Source organism: Sylvia atricapilla, chromosome 7 (genome assembly GCF_009819655.1).
Source record: "Sylvia atricapilla isolate bSylAtr1 chromosome 7, bSylAtr1.pri, whole genome shotgun sequence".
Classification (NCBI taxonomy): domain Eukaryota; kingdom Metazoa; phylum Chordata; class Aves; order Passeriformes; family Sylviidae; genus Sylvia; species Sylvia atricapilla.
The window spans coordinates 23,918,017-23,943,377 of NC_089146.1; the positions used below are offsets into that span (position 1 = coordinate 23,918,017).

A 25,361-nucleotide genomic window follows, 5' to 3' on the forward strand; every position below is an offset into this window, starting at 1 on the left:
TTCAGTCTCTTTAGAAACTTCTCCAGGGGAAAAGTGTTGGGAGATCTACAAAGTGGATTTTTTTTCCTCTTTTTTTTTTTTTTTTTCCTTCCCCCTGATTTTTTACCGCTCCTCTGCCGACTTTGCAACAAAACACTCCAACTTTGCAGAAAACTTTTTTTTTTTTTTAAACTCTTTTGGTCTTTTTTCTTTTCTTTGCAAATCTTGGAAGAGGAAAGCGGGAGAGTTGAACAGAGCCGATCGAAACACAACTTTGCTTCATACCAAGCTTCCCAGCAGCTCGCTGCGTCGGGAGAGATTTTCCTCCTGCAGAAGAAGAGGGAGGGGAGGGGAGCTTTGCATCCCCTCTTCCTTCTGCGTTTTTTTTCCTTCTCCTCTTGACTGCTTTGATGCATTATTAGCAGGACACTGGTTTTCAAGGAACTTTGCTCCCTTCCCAACCTGCCTCCTCCCAGCCCTTTGGGAAGAGTGTGTGTGCGTGCGTGAGTGAGTGTGTGAAATCGCCGTCCCACCTCCCCAAACACCCCTGCTCCCCCACGCCTCCCCCTGCAACCTGTAGGCTGTGCAACCCCTGCAGGCTTCGCTCCCTTTCCCCCCTCCTTCCCTCCCTCTTTTTTGCGCTCCCGCGGATCGCGGTGCGAATTCCCCTTTTCGAGGCGAGAAAAAGCTGAAAGGAGAAACAGGGGGGGAGGAAGAGAAAAAAAAAAAAAAAAAAAAGACAAAAAAGGAGATCTAGACGTCCCCCCTCTCCCAACGCCCAAAGAAAAGCAGGAGGGTCTCGCACCCCGAGAATAACCCCCAGAGTGGGGTGCCTGCAAGCAGGGGCTGCGCTTTCCTTTTTGAATTGTTTTTTTTAAATTCTTTAATTTTTTTCTTTTAATTTTTTCTCTTTTTCTTTTTTCTTTTTTTTTTTTTTTGGCCCCCGAAGGGGCAAGCGGAAAGCCAGCGCCGCCCGCTCCCGGCAGCCCCCCGCGCCCCGTCCCGCAGCATCCCCGCCGCGATGCTGCTGCGGCTCCTGGTGCTGCTGGGCGCCTGCCCGGGGCTGTCGCGGTGCCTGGGCTCCTTCGTGCAGTGCGAGCCCTGCGATGCCAAGGCGCTGTCGCTCTGCCCGCCGCCGCCGCTGGGCTGCGAACTGGTGAAGGAGCCGGGCTGCGGCTGCTGCCTCACCTGCGCCCTGCCCGCCGGGCAGCCCTGCGGCGTCTACACCGAGCGCTGCGCCCGCGGGCTGCGCTGCCTCCCGCGCCAGGGCGAGGAGAAGCCGCTGCACGCCCTGCTCCACGGCACCGCCGTCTGCCTCAGCGAGAAGAGCTACCGCGAGCAAGCCAAGGCCGGTGAGTGACCCCGATCCTCCATCCACAGCTCTCCCGGATGCTTATCCGCCTTGCCGGCTCCCTTTCCATCTTTCCGCCTGCTTTTTCCACCCCACCGCCAGCTCCCGGCTGCGTTTTCCCTCGTTCCGGGTGCTCTTCCATGACCCTCCGCTTGCTTTCCCGTCTTTCCGGCTCCCTTTCCATCTTTCCGCTTGCTTTTCTGCTCCCTCCCACTGGCTGCGCTTCCCTGCCCCCGCCGCGGCTTTCCCATCCCGCCGGCTGCTTTTCCATCTTCCCAGGTGCTGTTCCATGCCCCCACTTGCTTTGCCGCCTTCCCGGCTACTTTTCCATCTTTCCGCCCGGTTTTCCGTCCCCACCCTCCCCCATTCCCCCGCCTCCCCCGCCGTGTGCTTTTTCGCCTTCCCGGCTCCTCCATTCCCCTGCACCACCACCAGCTGCTTTTCCATCTTTGTGGCTACTTTTCTGTCTTTCTGCCTGACTTTTCCCTTTCTCTCACACAATTACACACTCTGGCTACTGTTCCATCTTTCAAGCTATTTCTCCATTTTCTCTCCTCCCCACCCCCTCAGCGAGCAACTTTTGCAAGCCCCCGTTGCTTTTCCATTTTTTCTGTCTGCTTCTCCACCACCACTTCCCCGGCTGCTCTTTCAAGCCCCTATTGCTTTTCCACCTTTCCAGCTACTTTCACATCTTTCTAGCTGTTCTTCCACCCACACCCACAGTTGCTTTTCCATCTTTGTGGGTACTTTTCCATCCCCCTAACTGTTCTTCCATGCCCCCTGCCACTTTTCCCATCCTTCTTTCCATCTGTGCTCTGGTCAAACCTCCTGTTGCATCATCTCACAGCCTCCCCCCACCCTGCCTTTCATCATCGCCTCTTGATTGTCCCACCTCCAGTGGAAAGATTTTCTTTCCCCACTTCCCAGATGCACCCTTTTAGTCACTACTGCATCCCAGTCCTTCCCCGGTTGCATCCTTTACATCTTTCCTGCATCCCTGTCTTCAGCCCTCTCCCTGACGACTTTCTATCACCATATTCCCTGCCTTGCTCTGGGGCCTGAGCTGATCTTTGCAGATTGAAGTACAGAGAAGAGCAGGGCATCTTCCTTACAACCAGCAGCCCCGTTCCCAAAGTCCCCAGCCACCCCCAGGTTCGTTGCTGTGCCTCACACTTCCTCCTTGGAATCACTACAGCCTGCTTTTTCTGTCTCCTGGCTGCTGGACATCTTTGTGGGCAGTGGGCTTTAGCTCAGGGACATGAAGAGAGCAGGTGCATCAGGGACAGGATATGCGTTTGCAAAAAATAATGGTGGTGTGGCTAATGATGGACAAGAACAGGTTAAAAGCAAGCACAAAGGTGAGCATGGCAGCACCAGTGCAAGGCAAAGCTTCTGAAATGTTTGCACCTTGCACGTGACAAAAGCATGAAAGAAAGTGCTCCTTCATTTTGACACTTATTTCACTTCCATTTCTGGATCCTGTAGCTCATGTGAGGACAGATTACCTATATTCCTCCAAACACATCTATGTTTCTGCCATGGTGTGAAGGGGAGGTAAGGGAGGGTATCTGTATATCCGGGGGACTACTTGGCAAAAAAAAAAAAAAAAAAAAAAAAAAAGAGAAAACCAGAAACCTTCACTTTTTCTGGTCCCTGAAACAGTCATTTCTACTTGTTAGCAAGCGTCTGCTTATACCCATGCAACGGGAATCCATTTCTCCCTTCTAGCACCTAATAAATCGTGATGCTTTTATTATTTTTCCCCTTTGCTCCTTGCAGGCAGTGGTTGCGTTGCTACGCACCATCCTTCAGAGCAAAACCAAATTCTGTGTGTAATAACTTCCCCCCTCCCTCGAATGACATCAGATGTCCAAAGTCCCTTTAATCAGCCAGAAGCAGTAAAGCTGAGCTTGGTTTTTTGAAGAGCAGCTGTAAGAGGTGAGGGCTGGGAGTCGACCTGCTCAGGGAGCAGAGGGTGAGGCCAGGAGCCACGTTCCTGCTGCAGAGCCCAGGAAGCTGGGCTGTAACCACTGTCAGCAGAGATAGGCGAAGTATCCAGGAGTGCGTCATCCTGGTGTTTATTTACTCTGCACATGTGTGTGTGTGGCCAGGGGCAGGCAGTGTAGTCGGGAAGGCAAAGCCATGCAGCTGAGACCCAGCAGGAAAGCAAGGCCTATCCCTGTGCCTGTGCTGAGGGTGCCCCATACAGACATCTTAAAAAGCTTTGGCACTTGGCTGCCAGCATGAGTAGCCTTCCGTCTCACCTGCCTTGCACTTCCCGAGGAAACTGGTCCTTTGGCAGGTGCTTTGTGTGAAAACTTTGGTCAGGTCTCTTGTAATTCTGCTGCTTTTGATTTTCTTGGGATGGGGAACACCTGTTGAATGAACAAAGAGAGGGACAGGAAAGTGGTGGCTGGTTTGTCGTGCAAACCAACCCCCTGGCACTACCTGCACTTCCAGTTCGGACTCCACAAGTGCTGCAGGGGCCTCTTTTCGACAGGTTTTGTTCACAGACAGCAGATGAGCCTGGATTGGAAAGGCTGCTGCAAGAAGCCACAGGAGACCAGCAGGCTCCTCTTGAGATTTATGCAATTGCAAAAAAGAAAAAATAAATCAGGAATTCCTGAGAATGGGAGAGGGGAAAAAAAAGTCACTTGGCATTTGACTGGTAGCGTGTGAGAACAAAGTATATTTTCATAGGCATGTTTCTAAGCAACAGGGCAAGAAAAGAAATGAAGTTTGACTTGAACTTTCTGGCCTCTGCCAGTTTGGCCAGCAGCACAGGGACCGTGCACTGGGGAAGCTGGCCTGGCCCTCCCATCTATCAATGACCAAAATTGGCCCTGAGCTGCAAACCGCTAAGAAAAAATCAGCACTCGGCAAAATAAACTATGTGACAGTGGGGAGGACTAGATCAAACTGTATTTGTATCTGTTTCTGCCCTCGTGCTGGCCAAGTTTAAAATTGCAGATGCTTTCTTCCTTATGGACAAGGTAGAAATGGTAGAAATGGCTCCTGCTCCTCACTGCAGGAGCCAGAGCCTGAGAAGCCAGACTTAGCTCTCCTGTAGAGCAGATGTCTTGCCCAGGGGCAAGATGCTTGCAGGTACCATGCCTCAGTTTCCTCATACATATGCTGGGCACAGTGGTATTGAGGAATGCGAGAGGTAATGAGCAGAATGTCCTCCAGGTTTGTTCAGAGATCTGAAATGAAAGCAAGTGTGGGATTTAAGAGCATTAGTAGGACTTGTTTTAAGTAGATGGATATGTAGGTACTGACAGGATGGTCCCTGTAGTCCTTCCTCCTGCAACAGTCAGACAGTGTCCTTTACTGAAAGCCAAACATCACGTCTGCAATTGACTGTTCCTGGTAAAAAAACATGAATGAGCTTCATTTATGGCACAGGCTGCAGGATTCTGGGTTTTCTCTGTTTTGTTTAGGTTTCCTTTGAAATATACCACGTCTTTCCATTTTTCTCCCCTGTGCTCCTGCCAGACTTCCTCCTGCTGAGACAGCAAGGTCAGGCTGAGCACCAGGGAGTGGAGGGCACAGATTGGAGCCTGCTGCCCCAAAAAGGCTCGTGGAAAAACAAAGGTTGTCAAATATTTCCTTCTCTCTCATTCCTGCTCTCTTTCTAGAAAGCAAGCAAGACTTGGCAAGTTTCCTCATGAAACCGTGAGCCAACGATAACCAGGAGGGGAAAGGGGGAGGGTTGCAGAATTAGCCCTAAGAAAATCATCTTTGCTGTGTCAGCTGAAAGATGGAGGAGGAGTGCTGCCGAGCCCAAATTTCCTGCAGCTTGTGTTTGGTGGTGTCCTGTGTTGTTCCCCAACGTATTTCCAACCATCCCATTCTCCCTTCCCTTCCTACTTGCCTGCTCTACTTTTGGGGATGTGGGGCTTCAGGGGTGAGCAGAAAGGATGTGGCAAGGCAGGTGGGCAGCTCCATGCCGAGGTTGGGGTGGGGGTGAGGGTTAGGGCAGGGGTCATGGGAGCAGGGCGCTCGGGATGCGCTGGCTTGTGCACATGTCACTCTGGGAAGAGACCCTGCGAGCACGGGTCCATTGAGCAAAGCAGCTCCCAGCTGTCAAGGTGAAAGCTAGTATCAACAGGCCTGCAAAACCTCCAACACAAAACAGGAAAATCCCCATTTTTCTTTTGATCTGGAGTTTCAAAAACAATATATATTTAAAAAAAAAAAAAAGAGAGAGAGAGGGAGAAAGAGCGAGCGAAATCCATCAGATGCCAGCAAGAGAGCTGGGGAGCTGGGTTTCTGCGGTGTGTGTGTGTACGGGGGAGGAAGGGATGGGGTGGTTCAAACAGGAAAGGAGGGGCCTTGGCTGGAAGGATTTTCGGCAGCCTGGTTTCTGAGAAGGAGAGAGAATATTAAGTAGTTGATCTAAATGAAATTCCTGCTGAGTGCCAGCAGAGTTCACCGGAGAAAAGACGTGGCTCTGTGCGTGCGTGCGTGCATGAGTGATAGAGCTGGCCCCGAGCTTCACACAGCTCTGGACCCACTCCAGGCCAGTGCAGGGAGCCCCTCCAGAGCTTGCGCCACCACAGCGGAGAGCAGGGGCTGCTCTCCAACGGGAGCCTCTGCAAACTCGAGGGATGCTAGGGGAGGCCATTGTGCCTCCTTGTGTCATACTTAAGCAGCAGCAGCATCCTGAGCCCAGATGATCGTCGCGGCTTTGGCACGTCAGTGACATGAGCCCAGTCTTGTGCGACTTGGAAGCGTTTGCTTGACTGCGGGGTGTCCCCTCAGGCTTGACAAAAGTGCGTAGGAAAGACGGGGTACCTTCTGTGCCAGCTTCGAGACATCCCCGAGTGTCTTGTGGTGCCTAGTTTGTTCACACGTGTAGGGGCAGAGGGGGAGGCAGAGGAGGAGAGGCGGCAGCACACGGAGCGCGGTGCTCTGCCTCCTCCTAACGACGGCTGCGAGCTCTGCCCAGAGGCGCACAGAGGCGCAGATGCAGGAGCAGCTGCGGGAGCTGCTGCAGCAGCAGCGTTTCCCAAAACTCTCCACGCAAACCGAAAATCCTGGGAGCAGCCTGGAAAGGAACCTCAGGGAACCTGCGGGCACCTCGGTCCCTCCGGGGCTTGTCGTTCTCCTCTCAGCTGGGCGAGCTGCTAAGAACAGTTGTAGCTCGTTTCCCTGTGCTAACTCAGGGCAGACAAAAGCGCCCGTGGCACAGCAAATCCTGCCCCCCACCCCCTCCTTTTTTTTTTTTTTTTTTCTTTTTTTTTTTTTTTTTTTTTTTTCTTTTTTAACCCAAGCACTTAGTAGTGCAAATTCAAGGCCAGACACAAGTGGAGGATTTGGCTGGAACACACCTGCCCCTCGATGTGGGCTGCAGAGCAGCAGGATTAATCTGCACCGGGAAGATATGCATGTGAGCATATGCACACATGTACCTGTGTTCACATGCCCACACACGCCTGCATAAGCATTTAATGTGTGCAAGCACACACACGGAGCATTCTTGGCTTCAGAGGCAGAATGGTTTCCAGGCAGCACACACAAACCTCTCTTAGATGCAGGAGTTCTGGTTATGGCTGGCACATCATATTTTGCCATGAAGATCAGATACTGGTGTACAGATCAGCCTACCCTGTCCTCCCACTGAGGGCTCAGAAATGAGATGCACCAGGTGAGCATATCAAACAATGGGAGGTGAGGAAGGAGATAGATGCAAGATCTATCCTCCTCTCAGCCAGCTGTGTGAATCTAAATTCACCCCCTCTGCTTGGAGGTGGCTTGTGTTTTCTGGCTAGACTAAGATAATACACTGAGAGATTTCTTGAGGGCAATTTTTCCCGTGTCAAATAAGCAAATTCCCCACAGCAAAGGTGTGAAGTTGTGACTTGCAAAGGACAGCTAGTCCACCTCCCAGGGCAGTGGTTCCTGGTGTCGTAGGTGGAAGGAGATGATGCCAGGGGCACTGAGGTCTCTGGGATCCTGCAAACTTCTCCATGCCCAGGCAGCAACAACTGGCCTTGAGGAAGGTGTGAAAGGAGAACTGAATTAGGAAAAGATGGCCAGTTTGCTGAAATGTAGCAGCTGAGGGCTGGAGAAAAAGCCTCCAGCGTTGAGCAGGGGAAGCTACAGCACCCCAAGACATGATGCATGCAGAGGTCAGAGATGATTGAAAGGTCATCTTTGGCCTGTGTGAAGTCACTGGCAGCCAGCCTGATAACCACCTAGTCATTCATAAGGAGTTTTTTTACAGGGAAAAAGTAGATATTATCTGTTTATCATCAGGACAGGTATAGCCAAAAGTATAAGGAGACTGTGCTGGTGAGAAGGAGAGAAATACCTGACCTCCCATGCCGGAATCCCCTAAGACCTGGCCTGCTGTGAGCGTGAGCCTCCACACTGGGTCTCCCCAGGGTAATACATAGGGCAAGGACATGGAGTGGAGCAGCAGTTGTGCCAGTACTCCTGCATCCTGGTGCTGCCCATTTAGGATCATGATTCATGCCTCAGGTCATCCTGGAAAGGCCTGGTGACATCCCCCATCCCCTCACCACTCAACCCCCACAAGATGCCTCCTTCAGCTGTGTAGCCAAGGCAGCTCTCAGTAAGATGTTGTTTTTGAGGTGTCTCTTTGATGCTAGTGATCTGAGGGGACTCCTTAGTGTTCATGTCAATCCACTGCTTGAAGTTAATCCCAGCAGGAGCCAGCCAGCATAATGTATTTGCAGAAATTCGGGACTCTTGGTGATTTGATGTGAGCAAATTTGCTCTCAAGGAATCCATTTCTCAGCATGTTTTGGTAAGCCTTCTGTCTATGATGTTTCCTGGACAAGTGTGAGAGAGAGACTCTGGTCAACAGATTAAACTTTGAGGAGGCATTATAAATTTATGCGTGTGAAGTCAGTGGGCATTTCTTGTGTGTGTGTGTGTGCGTGCACAAGGCCTTGCTCTCACTATTGCCCTTATTCTCCAGACCCCTCTGATATTCCCATCATTTTTCATTGTGACTCCACCCCGGTGGTACTGTTTCTTCGATGCAGAATGTGGGAGTGGGGGTGTCAGTATCTCCCACAGCAAACTGGCACACTGTTCCCTGTTATCCTGGCAGGCCTTGATCCTGCAGGATGCTGAGCACCTTTCCTCGAGGGCCAGAGAATCAAAGGCTTTTGGGCACCTCTGCCCTCAATGGGAACCAGCTGCCTCAGTCCTCGAAGGACTGTGGGGTCAAAGCAAAGGCTGGTTCTGGTAGAGCTGGAGAGCTCTTTGCAGCATTGAGCCTGGAGGGCTGTTGTTGCAGTTTGGTTTGTTTGCTTGTTGGATGGACACAGCTGGCTTGATGATGGAGATAATTGTGTCTGTTGATAGAGATGACTTGTCTGGTTGCTATTTAAGGGTGAGAAAGTAATCGTGACAGATACTTAGGGAAATGATTGCCTAGCTAAACAGAAGAAGGAGTGTTTCTTAAAGGTAACTTTGGGGGCAAAGTTGGCCAATATTCATAACTCTTTTTTTGTTGAAAAACACTAGAAATACTTTTTTTTTTCCAAATACAGATGGGATTCATCAGAGGACAATTAACTCAACAGAGTAATTTATTATTTATGCTTAAGAAATCAGATGTTATGTGTTAGACTAATGATGAAAATCTGCAATTAAATAAGCCAGTGAAAACTATGGAACCTGTCTTTCACTTCCTAATTTAAAGGAGATGCTGGAAAAGAAGAAAAGTTTTACTAGGAAGAATTGCATGTCTTATACCTGTCCAGCAGCCAATTATGCTGCTGCCACAGCTGCATATATTAAGATATTTTATCTAAATACAAAGTGACGTACAGTCATTGCTCTTACTTGTGCATCCTTTCCTGATTAAATAGTAGATGTGGGTGAAATTTTACTGCATCATTTCATAACCATTTCAGTGACCAGTTACTTGGTTTTGTAAAAGCAACAGTGGCCTGAGGTTGCAGGAGAAACAACAAAGTACAACAAGGATTTTATCATTCCAGAAAGGCTCCAGACCAGTGGCAAGGAGTCATCAGTTGTCTCTTGTGGAATTTCAGACCCCAAAATGGAGGTCTTTACCCTTTTGTCCATCAAGAGACCCATGGTGATTTTTTTTAACATTCAAAAGCTTCTTTGCATTGTGTTGAACCAAAACAAATTGCTAATGTATGCAGTGCCATAGGGTGAAAAATTGCTAAGAGAGGCAAGGGTCATCCTTTAGGATCAAGGTTGGGCAAATTTCTCCTTATCAATATGTCCAAGTGTGAATTTCAAGCTTCTGGTATTTTTTTATGGTCCTGCTTAGGTGGAGATTAAATGACAGCCAGGTCTACTGCAGGCAAAGGCTTTCTGAGAGAAGGAGCCATTAAGAAAGGAGTCCTGAGGGCAGAGGTTGGAAATTTCATCCCTCAGAGGTGGTAATAGTCAGGATGGACGGTACATGTGATGATGCTGACACAGAGATGAGCAATGGATGATCTCACACAGCTTTTCCATCTGGTTTGAGGCAAAACTGAAAGTGAGGCTGAAGGCCTAGAAGTTAATCCAGGCTAGGCTGGAGTTTGCAAACACAGCTGCACTGCTGAAATACTTCTGGTGTTGTAACAGTTCTTGTCCAACACCTGACAAAGGTGCATCTCCACAGTCCACCTTGTTGGGCCTTTTCCTCTCTCTTTGTGGTGAGTGAAAGGTTTGGCTTTTTTGGCTTTTCCAGTTCCTGACTGCTGTTGAGGCTAACAGAGACCCTCAGTAGCCAGTAATCTGTACCTCAGTAATCTGTAACTCAGTAACCTCAGTAATCTGTAGGAGCAGATTTTGGAATGGAGACACCAGCTTCTGGCAGGAGCAACGTTTCCCGAATTCAGTTCCAGTAGGACAGTTGTGAAAACTTCTGCTCAGCGTGAAACAAAATCAGATTCAAAACCCTGTCCAAAAGGCAAAAGCCACCTTCATCCATAAGCAGGATGAGAGAGCTTAGCATAACGTGTCGTGACTGCAGTTTTTCATAGGATATCCTTTTCTCAGGATCCTCTCCTTTAATACAGGATTTTCCTCTTAATTTTGTACTGTTCCTAAGGTAAAATCTACAATATCCACACTGACATCCCAGCTCTTGATAGCCACCAGCAGCACTCTTTTGGTTATGGGTCAGCTTCTGAGACCTTTTTAGCACCTGACTCTACTATGATTTGTAATACTTGGGTTTCAGAAACCAAAATAGCATCAGCAGCCTGGCAACACCTGCTTTTAAGTCCAGGTTTCTTGATATCTCATGTATACTGATACTACTCTTCACCTGAGTTTTAAAGACAAGCCCCATGCAGTCCACGAGGATAAATTACTTACTCCTGCTCCCTAGTTACACTTCTTCCACTGCTGATCTTGAGCTACCTGCATCCAAAAGGTCCCCCTGCCTGCTTCTTTTTCATGCAATAATGATAGTTGATGGACACTTTTAGGGTTCCAACCCTCACACCTCCTTCATTTCTGCAGCCACAGGAAGATTTTTTCCAAGTCATCTCTGCTGGCCAGATGATCAAACCACCTTTGGTTTTCATTCAGAAAACCTTGAAGTATGTGTTTTCTCATCTTTTTGTCAAAATAAGCTCCATGGAGAAACTCCTGGTAAACAATTCAATGATGCTTTTCAGGAGCTAGTCCGGATTTTTCTTACCCTCACTGTCAGTTAGGCAGAGACTGTTACACAGTCTTCTCTGAGTTTTCGTTTTTTAATCTTTTCTCCTCTTAGCTTCTTGGCAACTTGGTATGGGGTTTGCCTCCTTTATTGCAACCAATGAAATCTGCCACTAGGGTGGATTTATTGGAAAAAATGTGAGTCTAAGAAAGGCTGAATTACTTCATCCTTTCCAGGACAGAAGAATATGTCTTGGTCACTCTGATATTGAAAGATGATTTTTTTAGATTTCTGTGGGTCATAATTCAGCTCTCAGCTTCTTCTGCAGTTTCAGCATATGGAATGGGGAACATCTGCAGTCTCCAGATGATGTGAAGGAAATAAGTTTTATCTTCCTATCATCAGTGCATCAGCAACAGGAGCTTCTTGATATAAATCTAGTTCTGCAATACTTCCTTCCCCTCCACTTGCCAGTTCAGTTCTCTGGAAGATAACTTTGTTCAGGAAATGTCAGGCTGATATAAGCAGCTATCTAGCAACAGAGTGCCTGCAATTTTGCAAGATGGTGCACATCAGCATCATATATTTGAAATGGATGGACATTTGCTCATTATCGTACCAGAGGGTGAAACTCTGGGAAGTTTCCCAATTCTTTCATTGCTTAGACATTTTGAGTTCTCTCTTGGACAGAAGTGATTGTCATGAGTGCCCAGAGTCTCTGGCTATGCTTCTGTTGACTCAGACCCTCACCTGGTCTTGGTGCGTCTTACATGTGCATTGCAAATGCCCACACCTGCATGGAGAACTGATCGTAAAAAGATTTGGGAAGTCCTTGGAAAGAGACAAAGACAACACCTCCTGTTCAGCCACAGTCTTTCAAGGTAGCTCCTGTCTAGCCCACCAGCTGGTGCCCAAACTTGGCTCTTCCAGCTCAGCATGGGTGCTTGGAGACTGCTGAACTAACAGCTAGCAATGGGTAGTGAAGGAGCTTCCATCATGAAGCTCCCCCTATCCAAATGTGCTTTTCTCCTTGTGCTACAGAGTGGCTCTCAGAGAGTTTTATTTTGTGACTGCAGTAAGGAAGGGCAATTCAGGAAAGTACCATCTGGCATATAGCAACACACATCCTTCCTTAAGCTTCCAGTTCCCACCGCTGTACCTCTCCCACCTCCGTGGTGTTTGCTGGCGCTGCGAAGTGGTGCTGACCCAGAGATCCACTCCTGCAGATAGGTCCTGCACTTCCAGAGTAGACCAAAACATGAGCTGGTTCCCTTGAGAGCTCCTTTCCCACATGCTGAGCTGCATTTCTCCCCCATCCAGCTCTGCATGAGGACACCGAGGTCATCAGGATAATGATCTGCCTTTCCCATGAATCCTCTGTGAACCTGGGGGCAGCCCAAGTACCTGATATTCACGCTCTGCAGGTGAGCCCTGGCTGATACAGCAGAATCTGCATCCACAGGTTTCTGCTGAGGAGACATTAATAACCTGAGAAAGAGCTGGTCTTCCAGGCTACTTCAGCAAAGCCCAAACAATAACTTAAAAAAAAAAAAAAAAAAAAAAAAAAAAAAAAAAAAAAAAAAAAAAAAAAGACCACAGAATAGCACATCCCTCTGCCATCAGTGTCTGTTCTCTGAAGCTATTCAGGTGTTCCTGAGCTGTTCCCAAGCATCTTCCTGGCTCTTGGCTTAATAAAATGTAGATAAATCCTAGCCTTCCAAGCCAATTCCCTGGATGCTTTTCCATCTCTTCTCTGAGCTTGGCCTTGCTGATGCATATTCCTCCCTTAAAAGGTGTCTCAGTGGAACAAGGAGTGAGGTCTCATCAACTTCCACCATGTTGTCACAGGAGAGTATAAGATACTGGAATACCCCGGAGCCCCTCTTCCAAAAGCTTGTGTGGCTTTTGAGCCATGGACTGATTGGATTCTGATCATTTGTCTTTGGTAGGTGACTGGGTGTGATGGGGCAGAGTGGGTGTTTCTAGGAGCACTTCACAGTGCTTTGACTGCTAAAGACTTCATTCCACTCTCAGCAAATCACAAAAGTGTTTTGCTGCCTTTGGCACCTGTTGAAGTTCCTAATTCCCAGGGAAGGAAATAGGGTCGGTGTTTTCTTTTTGCTGCTCCTGTGTCTGCAAAACAGCTTGGCCCATGGGAACTACATCACAGGCTGCAAGGGCACCAAGACTGAAGAGGTGGTGGGAGTTATCTTTCTTAACTTCAGACCTTTGGAGGCCTAAGTGTGATCATTGGGGTCACAGGAGAGGAGACTGGACTTTTGTTCCACCCAAAAACCATCACCCAAGCCAAATGATGGTCACAATTTGGAGGGTGCAGCATCTCTGCAATGGAGTTTGGCCATCCAGAACACCTCAGTGTTAGCATTCGGGTGTTATGTGACGTACATTTGTTTTAAGTGTCTGTTGCACGTTGTTGAGACTTGGGGGAGTTGGGGTGGCGGTCCCAGCAGGGCTACTCTGTCCTTCTTGGTCTGTGGTGTCTCCTCTGAGTCTCTCATCACCTGCAAGCATTACCAGCATGCTCCCTTGCCAGTCCCTACCAGATAGACTGCACCGGCCTGATTCCAGGACCCCACCAAAGCACAAAAGTTCATTTAAAGTCCAAGGCACACTGCAGCTGCCTCTCCGGCAGACAACACCCTGGGCTAGTGGAGGGACTGGCTGCAGCCTCCATCCTCGCCCTGGCTGCTCCATCTCCAGTGGGTGCCAGATGGCCTCGGGCTGGGCTGCCTGAGCTCACTGCCTGACCTCACCAGGGCGGTGGTGTCAGCAGTGACCCCAGCGCCTGGCCGCTCCACTGACCACCCCAGCAGGGCTGGGGGCTGGTCACGGCTGTGCTGGGGGCTGTGCCTGGCACAGGAATGTAAGCGAGCTGTTCCTCGTTAGGCAGGAGAAAGCTCCTGGGCTTCTGCCTGCACTGATTCGGGTGGCCTCTGGGGAGCTCAGGAATGCTTTTACTCAGTTGTACTCTCCATCTGCCAAAGGGTGCGAGATGAGATGACTCTCCTCTCTATGCATCCCTTCCCTGCCTGCATTATCCCTTCCCTGGCTGCATCTTGAGAATGCAAACACAGTGGCTGTCTCTGTGTGCTGACCAGGAGGGCAGAATTCTTACTTTCACATCATGGCCGCAGGTGCGAGTCCGTAACAGGGAGGAATTTGCCTGCCCGTACCAGGAAGTTTTGGTGTAGGTCAAGCGTGTCCCCTCCTCTGGAGTGGCAACAACTGGGAAGGGCAGCTGGGGAAAATACTCAGTTTTTTTACTAGCCAGGTACCTTAGAACAGAATTTCTGTGTAAGCCCCATATGCAGTGAGCACCTCTGAACAGAAGTTGCTGGGTATGGGACAGAGGAAGGACCAGGCAAATTCTTTAAACCTCCACGAGTGACATTTGTGTTGTTCCTGTGCTAGAGGTTTAACTGAGGTCCCCATTAAGGCATTCTCCAACACCTTCCTGCTTAAGTGGTGTATTATGTTAGCGCCTATGCTGTAAATAATAATGATCATGATAATAATCAAGAGGGCTGTTAGGCAGGGTTGTGCCGTGGTTGTGCATGTACTTCTTAGGTGCATGTGGCTTTTGCGGGTGGTGTTGACCAGGACAGCAAGTCCTCTAGGAGTGGGCTGTGGCTGTAATGAGCACGGCTCATTAGGACCAGCGGTCAATAGATCCTTTCTGCCAGAAACCAGTGAAAATGTGTTACAAAAATTCGAGCCTCCCAGCCATGTGGAAAAAGTTTCGTGCTCCACTCTGTAATGCCAGCAGGCAGGGATGGAGTGTTCCCACACACTTGGCTCCCCCATGTGAGTGCACCCACCACCTTTTTGGGAACTCACATGGGTCCAAAGCAGCTGAAGCCCAGGAGCACCAGTCTGGGGTTTGATGCAGGGCAGGATGATGTGTAGTCTGCTCTGGGTGGTATCTCTTAAGAACAACAGGCAGCCAGGCAGGAGCAATTTGTGGCTTCCCAGAAACAGTGCCTGGTATTTTGCTACTCCCCTTCCCTTCTGCAGGGAATGGTTGGGAACGGTTCCTGTAGGGAGCTTCCTCTGGCTGGCCTGGGGGTGGGGAGAAGACGCTACGCCTCAGCCTAAGGCAGAGGACAGCTCATGTTCTGCTGTGGGTATTTTTTTTTGCCTCCCAGGGCTCATATAAACAGCACAGTCCTTTTGGCCTGGCCTGGGTCAAGAGCCTTTCCAGATGCTTGCCCCTCTTTCCCTGGGATCAGTGGATCAGACTAGACATCAAGCTATGGGGTGGCTCTGAGTTGAGTTCAGTCTCCTGCCTTGACTGTAGGGTCAACGTCCCTTTGAAGGGCTACAGCCCACATGCCACTTCCAAGCTAGCCAGGCATCCTCAGCTTGGCTAGCAGTGTCATTCTTTTGTGTCATTTTTCTGTGCCAGTAAGCTTGGGACTTCTGCTGGAAGGTGATCCCCTCCTGAATTTTGGGGAGAAGGAATGGAGCTGTGCAAGCCACTCACCTCCTGCTTCTCACTGTGCCTCATCTGGAGACACTGGGCCTTCTTGGCCATGCCCTAAGCCCACAGGGATGCAGCATGCTTTGCCCATGCCTTGTGCCCCCACAGAGGTAGCTCTGCCTCTGCAGGTGGCCACCAGGCTGGCAGGCAGGTGAGAGTAGGTGGGAAGGGGCTGTGTGGCAGGCCAGAACCCGACAGTGAGGGAGGAGGAACTCCAGCCTGAACTCCTTCCTGAGTCTTTGACACAAGTAGGGCTCATTTGGGAAAACTAGGCATTGCTCCTGCCAGCATCTCCTCAGGCAGGGAGTCACCACAGTGCCAAATGTTGCCTGCCATGAGCCACCCTGAGGGCAGACAGAGGTTAATGAATGAGCTGGTGGGTGAGGATGGGTGCAGGAGCTCTGGAGATGCTGATGTGACTGTCTGGTCTGGTGGCAGTGGGCAGCTGCAGGTTGAGGTGAATGGGCCAGCCAGGAAGAGAAAGGAGGGGCTGCATGGGTGCTGCATGCCTTGGCTCTGCTTTTCCCTCTCCTCTTGGCACTGGGAATGCCCCTTACCAGCAGCCCAGAGCTTGTCAGGAATTTCTGTCAGAGACCTCTTCCCTTCAGTTTGTCAAAATTGGCTTGTTAGAAGAAGGGGTTGCATCAGCCTTGTTGTTGAAGGACATTTGGCTATAAAATGCATAGAAAAAGAGGATGGAGGAACGGGATCCCTTCAAGGCATCCACGGAGATAACTCTTTATATCACTGGGATATAAAGACCCAAATTCAGCACTGCTGAGTCACAGATTATGGAGTCCCATCACTTCTATCCCTTGTTGTACGACATTTATTCCCACTTGAGGGGGAACACATACATGCCAAAGAGAGTGAAGAGAGTCAGTTCCAGGTCTTCTTCAGCCCTGCAGAAAGCACTGGACTCAGGTTGGGATCTGGGCAGCTTTAAGTGCCTGTCAGTTGTCTGCAAGAGCACAGGCTCCTGTGGTTCCCATCTATCACATTAGTCCCCAGCTCACTCTGGCTTTCTGGCAGCTTGCAGGGAGAGGAGGGATAAGGTCCTCGCAAGAGGGTAAAGCCGACTATGTGAGTAGTCTGGGCTGCTGCAAACACCCATTGCATGGTGAGTCCTGGGGACTGGATACCCTGTACTTTTTTTCTAATTGATTCCTCACTGCCTTGTATCTTTATTTGCTATTTGTTTTTATTTGTTAGGATTGCCCTAAGATGCTGTGCCTCACTTACTTGTTATTGCAGAGGTAATGAGCTGTGCCAGCACCAGTGTGGAACTTCTCTCCCCTTATAGAGAGCAGTAGAGCAGCACAGGGAGATACTCTGGCAGCACCTCCTCCAGCCCTGGACATGGATGCCAGAGGGGATTCCTGAGACAGAACACAGTGTGTTTCACTGCCATAAGAAGGGCATAGTCACTGCAGATGCCTCGGTTCTTCTTTTGCACCTTGAGCTGCCAGAATATCTTTTGAGGCAAAGGATGCACTTCAACTGTACCTTGTATTGTTTCATTCTCTGGGAAGTAATCCCCAGTTTACTCAATTTCTTCTCTATCCCCTCTCTGTCATCCTCTTAGAATAGGGGAGCCTTGATCTGTGCAGGCAGTTGAGTCCTACAGCAAGGAATAAAACCCCAAGCATATGATCATCATGGGGCAAAATGGCAAAATGATCCTGTCCTGGGGAGCCACATGAGTCCTGGGAATGGTGCAGAGAGTTTTTGGTTATGTTGCTCTTGGCAGTTAGGAGCATTTATTGCTGGGGATGCTGATCCAGTGCTGTTCTTGTGGAAACAGAAAATACAAAGGGCCACTTGAATAAATAAGTGGCCATGAGAAACTTTAAATTTTTTTGCTGGGAGAGTGCAAGGTCACCTGGGCAAGGAGGAATAGGAGACCTGTACCGGTGGTTGGCCTGGGCACCCAGTGACTAGCCAGTCACCTCCAAACGCCCCAGCTGAGGTGTGTGTGACAATCTGGCGTTGCCATCTGCCACTGAGCATCTCGTCTGTCCCTCCCGCTGGGCATCCTCAGGCATCCCTGGGCAGCAGGGGCATCCTCTTCACCTTTCTCCCTCCTGGTGCTGCATCTGGGCTCCAGGAAGCAGTCGGCCTGCAGAAAGAATCCCGTTTGCCTTGTTGGGGGCGTATATCTGCTTTTATTTTAATCCTGAGCCTTTTTCCCTCCTGTAGGAGGGGGTGAGCTGGGTTCACTGACATAGAAATTGAAAGAGATGCTATTCAGGGACAGATTTCAGCTACTCTGATGCTTTCCTTCTGCTGCAGAAGGGACCCAGGGGTCAGGAGACTGGGAACCTCAGGAGCTGTAAGCTGTATTTAAATTTAGTTGATAAATAACCCTTTTTCACTCTGATGGTTGTACTAAATGTCACACGTTACCTAAGTTTAGACTGTCACCAGCTCGGTCCTATATATAACTGCTGAGGGCTCCTGACTGCATCCTGCCAGCAGAGGTTATGCTGGAGGGTCTACAGGAAGATGGGTGCCATGGACAGAACCTAAACATGGTCCCCCTTTGCTGTCAGTACCATCAGTGGCAGTCAAGCAACATTACTTGGCAGTGTCACTCTTGGCTTTGCTAGCTGCTTGATGTGTGCCAGCAGATGGGAACTGGTTGGATCCCATGAGTGGGGCTGCAAGCTGAGGACTGTGGAGATCCCAGCACTTGTCAGCCACATCTTTGGTATCATTGCAGAAGTGGCTGACCAGCCACATGGTGGCTGTGCTGTATGATTGACCTTGGCTTTGGAATTGTCTCATCTTCAACCATTCCTGGCTTGTGCTCTTGCCTTCTCAAGGCAGAGTGAAGTATGAATTCATCACTTAATCCTCTCAGCATGGATAAACAGAGGCTTCTCTGCCTCATTTAGGTGTCATCTGCCCCTTCTTGGAGGTAGGATGACCCTCACACTGGTCTTTTTCCACAAAAACAGTGATGGCCCTTGTATGTAGAAATGCATCCTAGACCTCTGACTGCTCCATGCCCTCTAGACACCTTCCTGTCCTGAGCTCAGAGGTCACACAAAAACCTTGTGAAGTCCCACACAGTGGGATAAAGCCAGGGCTGTAGGCAGCAGCTGGGAAACGGATTCCTTTGGTTATTTGTTTTCTTTCTGCCTGGTGCAAAGATCTCCTGTGGGGTTGGGCAGAAGGCTCTCTGTGCAAAAGCAAGTTCCACTCATCTCATGGAGAGTGACAGTTTGGTGCCCCTTCCCTTGTAGAGCGGGAGTCCCGGGAGCATGAGGAACCAACCACATCGGAGATGACAGAGGAGACATACCCGCCCAAGGCCTACCGGCCCAAGCACGGGCGCCTGTCTGAGCTCAAGGCTGAAGCCCTGAAGAAGGACCGCCGGAAGAAGTTGACCCTGGCCAAGTTCGTGGGCATGGCTGAGAACACGGCTCACCCTCGTGTCGTCATCCCTGAGCTCCGTCAGGAGTTTGAGCTGGTGGGTGTCTTCACCTTCCTTTCATGAGGCTCCCATGGGAGGGCTTTTACCCCTGGGAAGTGGGTACTGGTGGGGGAAACCTGGGGTCTTTTGCAGCTGGAAGGGTCTGTGAGGCACTCCCCTTCTCATATTTGCTGTGCCTGTGTGCAGGGCCCGTGCCGCAGGCACATGGAGGCATCCCTGCAGGAGCTGAAGAGTAGCCAGCGGATGGTCCCCCGTGCTGTCCACCTCCCCAACTGTGACCGCAAGGGCTTCTACAAGAGGAAGCAGGTAAGATGTTCCCCACCCTGGAAGGCTTTTCTCTGCTGCTGCCCTGGGTGGGAAGTATGGAAGTTTCTGGTTTGCTGGGTTAGTCGGGGTGTTACTGCCAGCATCTCCAGACACATTTGGTGGCTGGTGGCCTTGCTGGTGGCTCCGAGTGCCATCTGGCCTGAAGCAAGCATCCTGAAGGAGCTGGTGAGGGAGGGGGAAAAGTCAGAGAACCCTCGGCTGGGGTAGCAGCAGGGATAGGGATGTGCTGAAAGCGGAGAGCAGGAGCCAGATCCAACCTTGGGGATTGCATCACTGGTGTGAAAGGGGTGAGGCCTGATCCGCTGGGAGGGAGCCACACAGCGTCGGGTGGTCAGCTCATGATCTCTGCCCTTGGGTGTCTCCCCAGTGCAAGCCCTCCCGGGGCCGGAAGCGTGGGTTGTGTTGGTGTGTGGACAAGTATGGCATGAAGCTGCCGGGGACTGACTTCCTCAGTGGAGACCTGCAGTGCCACGCATTCGACAGCAGCAATGTGGAGTGAAGCCGCATCCCCTCCCTTCGCCCCATCACTATCTACCCAGACTCCCACCCTCCCCTCCGCACCTCCCCACACCCCGGGACTCCGATTCCTTTCATCTCATGTAAGACGAAAAAAAGAAAGGAAAAGAAAAAAGAGAAAGGAAGGAAAATGAAAAAAACAGAAAGGGAAAGAAAGAAAGGAGAGAAGTAAGGAAAGGAAAAGAAAAAAGAGAGAAAAGAAAGAAAAAAGAGAAAAGAAAAAAATGAAAAAAGAGAAGAAAAGAGAAAAGAAGAGACAAGAAAGAAGAGAAAAGGAAAAAAGAGAGAAAAATAAACCCTGAAGAAACTGAGGACTCGGAATCTACAACAGCCTTTTGACAACAAGGACTCAGCAAGGAAAGGATAGAGCCAGAGACAAACCAGCCATGGCCGCTCTGCCGTCCTGCACCTCTCCCCAACGCTGCCTGCACGCCTCTGCCACAGGCAGAGGTGACCCCGATGTAGGAAGCTCTCCAAGTTGGTGATTTTCCAGTACGGGTTTTGGGCAGGTTCATTTTTATTTTTATATTTTTTTTCATGTTAGCTAGTTGATTTCTGAAGGGTCTTGAGAGAAAATCTTGTGGCCACGAGCATTCCCCTTGCAGTCCTCCAGAGTGTCCTCCCCATGTTGCTGGGACTCACTTGAGCTGATTTCCATCTCAAATGACTGCCCCCAATGCAGGCAGATTTCAGCAGGGGAGAAGACGTGGGACTGTTCGCTTTGTGTCTGGAGATAAGCTGGGGAGGGAAACACATCCTGCAACAGTACAAATACCCCAGAAAGTATCTGGACTTCAAAAAAAAATCATCACAAAAGGAAATACAGTCTTCCCTGTCCAGTTCATCATGATTGGAAGGTCAGAAATTTTCTTGGACAAGCAGGACTCTGACCTTTGTCCATCCAGGTGTGAAAGTGTTCATCACCTGCGTGCACATGTGTGTGCATTGACGTAGCTTTCCCTCATTGCTACACTTCACCTTGAAATCTGGAGGATTCAATGTAATATGCAATTGGGGGATATGGTCCCCCTCCCAAAAACAAATAATAACCTGCTGGATTTAAGCACAGAAGCAGAATTATGGAAGAGCATCAGTGCCTGTGGAATCAGGGCCTCATCAAGACTGAGGACGGCATCACTGTTCAGACTGAAGTATCCCCAAATGGGGACAGGGGAATCAGGGCCAAAACTCTTCACTACGCTTTGCCACCACAAAGACGACCAACTATGGAGATTTTGTTTTGTTTTTTTTTTCACAGCCAAAAATGTGGTTTGCTCCAGGGGAAAAAAAAAACCCCAAACCTCCACTTTGTTTCATCATGGTTTTTTGTTAAGGCTGGTTTATAGCTTTCCCTGTGGGTAGGAGAACGCCAGTCTCCATCCTTTTGCATTGAGGATACTGCTCATGTTGCCATGGCTGATTCCCACCACCCTGCAGTAAGATCCTGTGATGGGCCCTTGCCTTTAACCTGGGACCCAGCTCCTTGTTGAGTGACAGCAGCCACCGTACCATGGAGACCCACTGCCTTGGGCATGCTGGGACAGCCCTTGGCTGCCTTCCTGACTCATTTGTTGTTTTTAATGTTTGCTTTTGATTTTGGGACTCTTGCCTCTTGCTTATCCATGACAAGGGTCTCCATGATGTTGGTGCTGGGAGGAGATCCTGCAGCGAACGGAAGGAAAGAAAGGAAAGGGAGCTCTGGGGTCTGGGTGCTGTGATGGGGAAACACACCCGCTGGGAACCACATCTTACTGCCACAACTGCAGCTGGCAGCCAGCACTAGCCAAAAGACACAGCTGATCTCAGGTGGAAGGTTCCTGAACCCCCAAATCCCTTTGAGCTTCCTGGACCTGGGCAGAGAAAAATGGAGGTCCACAGCACCACTGGGACCCCACCAGTGGGGCTGGGACAAGGGGGATCCAGCACTAAGGGGTTCTGGTGAAGGCTGCTTGCCATCACAGGTTGGGAGTCCTCACAGCCTCCCATGAGATGACATTACTCCCCTAAGCACCCCGTGGGTCCCCCACCAGGACGTTACCCTGATGGAGGGCAGGACTGGACATCTGTGGTTATTTCCCTCCAAGTGACAGTGGGGGGCGAGTTTTGCCTATGGACTTCCACAGAGACCCAGCGGAACACATCTCAGCCTGGGGGCAAAGCACCTTCCCAGGCTGAAAAGGAGGAAGTGTGCCACCAAATGTAGATCTTTCCCCAGAAAAGCCTGTTGGAGTGGGGCAACTCTGTGTTGTTGGAGGGAAGCATGGTGGAGGCTGAGAGAAAGACCCCTTCACGTTCTGAAGGGCTGATGGAGTAGGGTTGGTTTAACCAGAGTGGTGGGTTAATGCTGGGGTACAAGTGGAGTGAAGAATGGGGTGAAGACAGCAGGAAGAGGAGGAGCTTGTGCTAACCCCGAGGGCCACTGGACACCATCGTTGACACTGTCCGCTTGCTGATCCCTGTGCAAAACCTCCTGACTGTCATAGGCCAGTACCACCTTTCCCAGGACCCTTCCTTCCTTCTCTCTTCCTTTCTTACTTTTTTTGTTTGTTTGTTTGTTGTTTAATTTCCCAAAACTTGAAAGCCTTTGGCTGCAGAGAAAGGAGATGTTCCCCTGGGGTGGGATGGGAGCAGGCAGAGGGCAGCAGATGCCCATGGACCTCCCTTTTGGGGAGGATGCTTTGCAGGGTGAGGGTTTGCTCGCAGGGCACCATGGTAGTGTCAAAATGAGGCTACCACAGACCTTGGGAAGGGGACACAGGGCAATGCTCTGTCCTCTCCCTACAAAGCAAGTCTACATGGCCCTAGGAGCCCAGAGTACCAAAATCCATCCCACACAGCCTCCCTCACCCCTGCACACCCCATGCTGGGATGCCATTGTCTGTCCTGTCCCCACGAACCTGGGGGGAGGATGATGGCCATTTGGGTTGCACCACGCTCACCTCCCAGATCACCTTGGCTCCCAGGATGGGGCACCAAGTGACCCTCCCAGCTGCCCGCTCCCTTAAGGATCCCCGGCAGGACGAGGCTGTTTACAGGCTGCACTAATATTTAGGACTGGGGTTGGAGCCTGGGTTGGGCCGGGAATGAGAGTGACTTCAGGAGGGCTTGGTCACCCTCTGGGGTGGCACTGATGAGGTACTCCTCACCACCCAGTAGCACCCCTCTGCATTTTAGGATGAGAGGACCAGAAGGGACAGATTTGGAAGCTGGGGAGGGTTGAGGCTCACCAGGAGATGCTGGCAATTTGTGCATCAGGGGGTTGTGAGGCTCAGGGGTCTCTGGCTATGGTATTTGCACCGAGCCCACGTTGGTATCTAGGATGTGAGCTGGGAAGGAGAGGACAAGGATGGCTCAGGACAGCCCTTCCACCACATCTGCCCAGGGAGCAGCACTCAGTGGCTGGGCTACCCCTTGTCTGTACTGCAGTGGACTTCGAAAACCACTAGTACAAGAGCATTTTGCACTATTTCTCCGCTCTCTCCCCCCTTCCCCTTTTCTCCGCCTCCCCCATGAAAATTCTTTGCTGTTGGTTTAGTTTTCTTTTTTCTTTTGTTTTGTTGTTGTCATTGATTTTTTTTCCCCCCAAATGGAGCATTGTATATTTAAAGAACTGTCAGTTCACCTCGCTTCCAGACCGCTGTCCTGGCCCTGGCTAGGAGCCCTGCCTGCTGTGGCCCCCTCCCCAGCCCCACCAGCCACCGCCACTGCCACCGGGACAGACGTCACCATGCAAGTTACCCACCGTTATAACACAGTTGTTAAAACACACCAGATTCCGAGTTTCCTGCCTGGTTTTTATCTTTAAGCAATACTCACTACACATTTTACGGTAGCTTTTTATAGCTTTACATACATACGGTAGCTCTGTTGTTTCGTTTTGGTTTTGTTGTTTTGTTGGGTTTTTTTTCCAGTAAACAAGAAATACTCATAATCTTACTGGTGGGAAAAAAAAAAAAAAGCAGTTTGTGAAAAACTGACAATGGAAGAAGAGCTTAATGCTCTGTTTAGCATTTTGTACTTAAAAAAAAAAAATCTCACATTTTATTAAAAAGTGAAGATTGCTGTATACTATTTATTCAACTTATAATTTATGTTACTCTTTGATCTTTGTCTTTTCTCATGACAAAGCATTTATTTAATAAAGTTATGCATTCAGTTAGCTCGTGCCTGACCCTCGTGGAGCATCTGTGTGCCAGGGCCTGCCAGTGAGCTGCTCCAGCCCCGAGCATCCCACGGCTGCCTGTGGTGGGGGCTCAGCCAGCTCCACAGGAGTACTCAGGGAGGTACAGGGCATGGGGTAAAATGGTGGCAGTGCTTTAGAGGAGCTTTTGATACTAGAGCAATCTGCTAGGTGACTGGTAAAAGTTGCAAGCTTAACTTCTTGAAAGCAAAGCTAGAATTAGCTTTTTTTTTTTTTTTTTTTTTTTTTTTTTTTTTTTTTTTTTTTTTTTTTTTTTTTTTTTTTTTTTTAGTTTTCTTTGCCTGGATGTGGCAGTGGGGCACAGCACATACATTCAGTCAGCTTACCAGGGTGAGGTACCTAGCAACCAGTGACGTTAAGCCCCTAAACGCGATTGAGCTCCACAGCTCGGGAGCAGGCATGCTGTTTGAGTCTCAGACCTCTTGGGGCCGCTGGAAGATCTGCCCCAATGTCCCAGTGGCAGGAACAGCCCTGGAGCTGCTCGGCCCCGCCACGCCGTGCTCCTCACTCTGTGGTACCTCTTGGCGGCTCATCCCTCTGCCCTCCCCGGTGCTGGCTCTGACCCTGCCCCACCACCCGGGCGGCCATCACCCTTCACTGTCCCGCTCCCCGGCCCGATCTCCCTGCTCCTGTGCCCCTCTTCCCCTCCACTCACCGGCCGCCATCGCCCCGTGCGCGCAGAGCGGGGCGGGAGGCGAAATCATCCCCTTTGCCTCTGCACTGAGGAAGACCGCGGGTCCCCAGGGCTGTGCTAACAATGCATCCCGCAGCCATCTGGCAGCACGTGGAGCTGGCACAGCCACCCTGTCCCCGACACCCTGACGGACACCCCGTTCCCCCACAGGGCCCAGCCCTGGGGCAGCACAGGCACCAGGAGCCGCCACCAGGGGGCGCCACGCCCTGCCCGGTCACCCTCAGGGAGGGCAGGGCCGCGGTGCCGCTGCTGGCGGCCCTGAAACTGGGCCTTCCGTCCAAAAAGTTACTGCTGCCTTCGGCTACGGGCCGATAAATCACATCCCTAAGGGCAGCTGGAGCCGTAGACATGTGTGTAAGTAGCTACAGCTGCACACAGATACGGTCATGCATTTTTACACTAGTAACGTTCTTTACATTAAATATCATTGTTTACATTATGCTATTGCAAGGGGTTTTATACTGAAAATACTAAGAAGAAATTCTTCGTTGTGAGGATGATTGGAGCAGGTTGCCCAGGGAAGTTGTGGATGGATACCCCAGCCGTGGGAGTGTTCAAGGCCAGGTTGCACAGGGCTGGAGCAGCCTGGTCTTGTGAAGGTGTCCCAGCTCGTGTTTGTTCCCTACCAGCCTTTGAAGAAGAGGGTGGCCCCAGGCACTGCTGGGCTCTGGGCTTGGCCATCTCTGTCACCTCCAGCCCTCTTTGGGCAGCACCTGGCTTGGAGCACCCTTGTGCCCCAC

At 50.4% G+C, this 25,361-nt stretch overlaps 1 protein-coding gene across 1 annotated transcript; it reads left to right on the top strand.

The window, feature by feature from the left end:
- Positions 1-23,885, top strand: IGFBP5 (insulin like growth factor binding protein 5). Its single transcript, XM_066323001.1, has 4 exons — positions 1-1,331; positions 18,693-18,919; positions 19,070-19,189; positions 19,578-23,885. Exons 1-4 carry the CDS (start codon positions 1,001-1,003, stop codon positions 19,707-19,709), a joined length of 810 nt encoding a protein of 269 aa, XP_066179098.1. The 5' UTR covers positions 1-1,000; the 3' UTR covers positions 19,710-23,885.
- Positions 23,886-25,361: the final 1,476 nt, after the last annotated feature.

What these genes read in the sequence shown, in the direction of transcription:
- IGFBP5 (XM_066323001.1), top strand. Translation starts at nt 1,001, where the DNA reads ATGCTGCTGCGGCTCCTGGTGCTGCTGGGCGCCTGCCCGGGGCTGTCG. An exon ending in TCCGTCAGGAGTTTGAGCTG is followed by an intron (nt 18,920 to 19,069) that starts GTGGGTGTCTTC and finishes GCCTGTGTGCAG; the next exon opens with GGCCCGTGCCGCAGGCACAT. An exon ending in GCTTCTACAAGAGGAAGCAG is followed by an intron (nt 19,190 to 19,577) that starts GTAAGATGTTCC and finishes GTGTCTCCCCAG; the next exon opens with TGCAAGCCCTCCCGGGGCCG.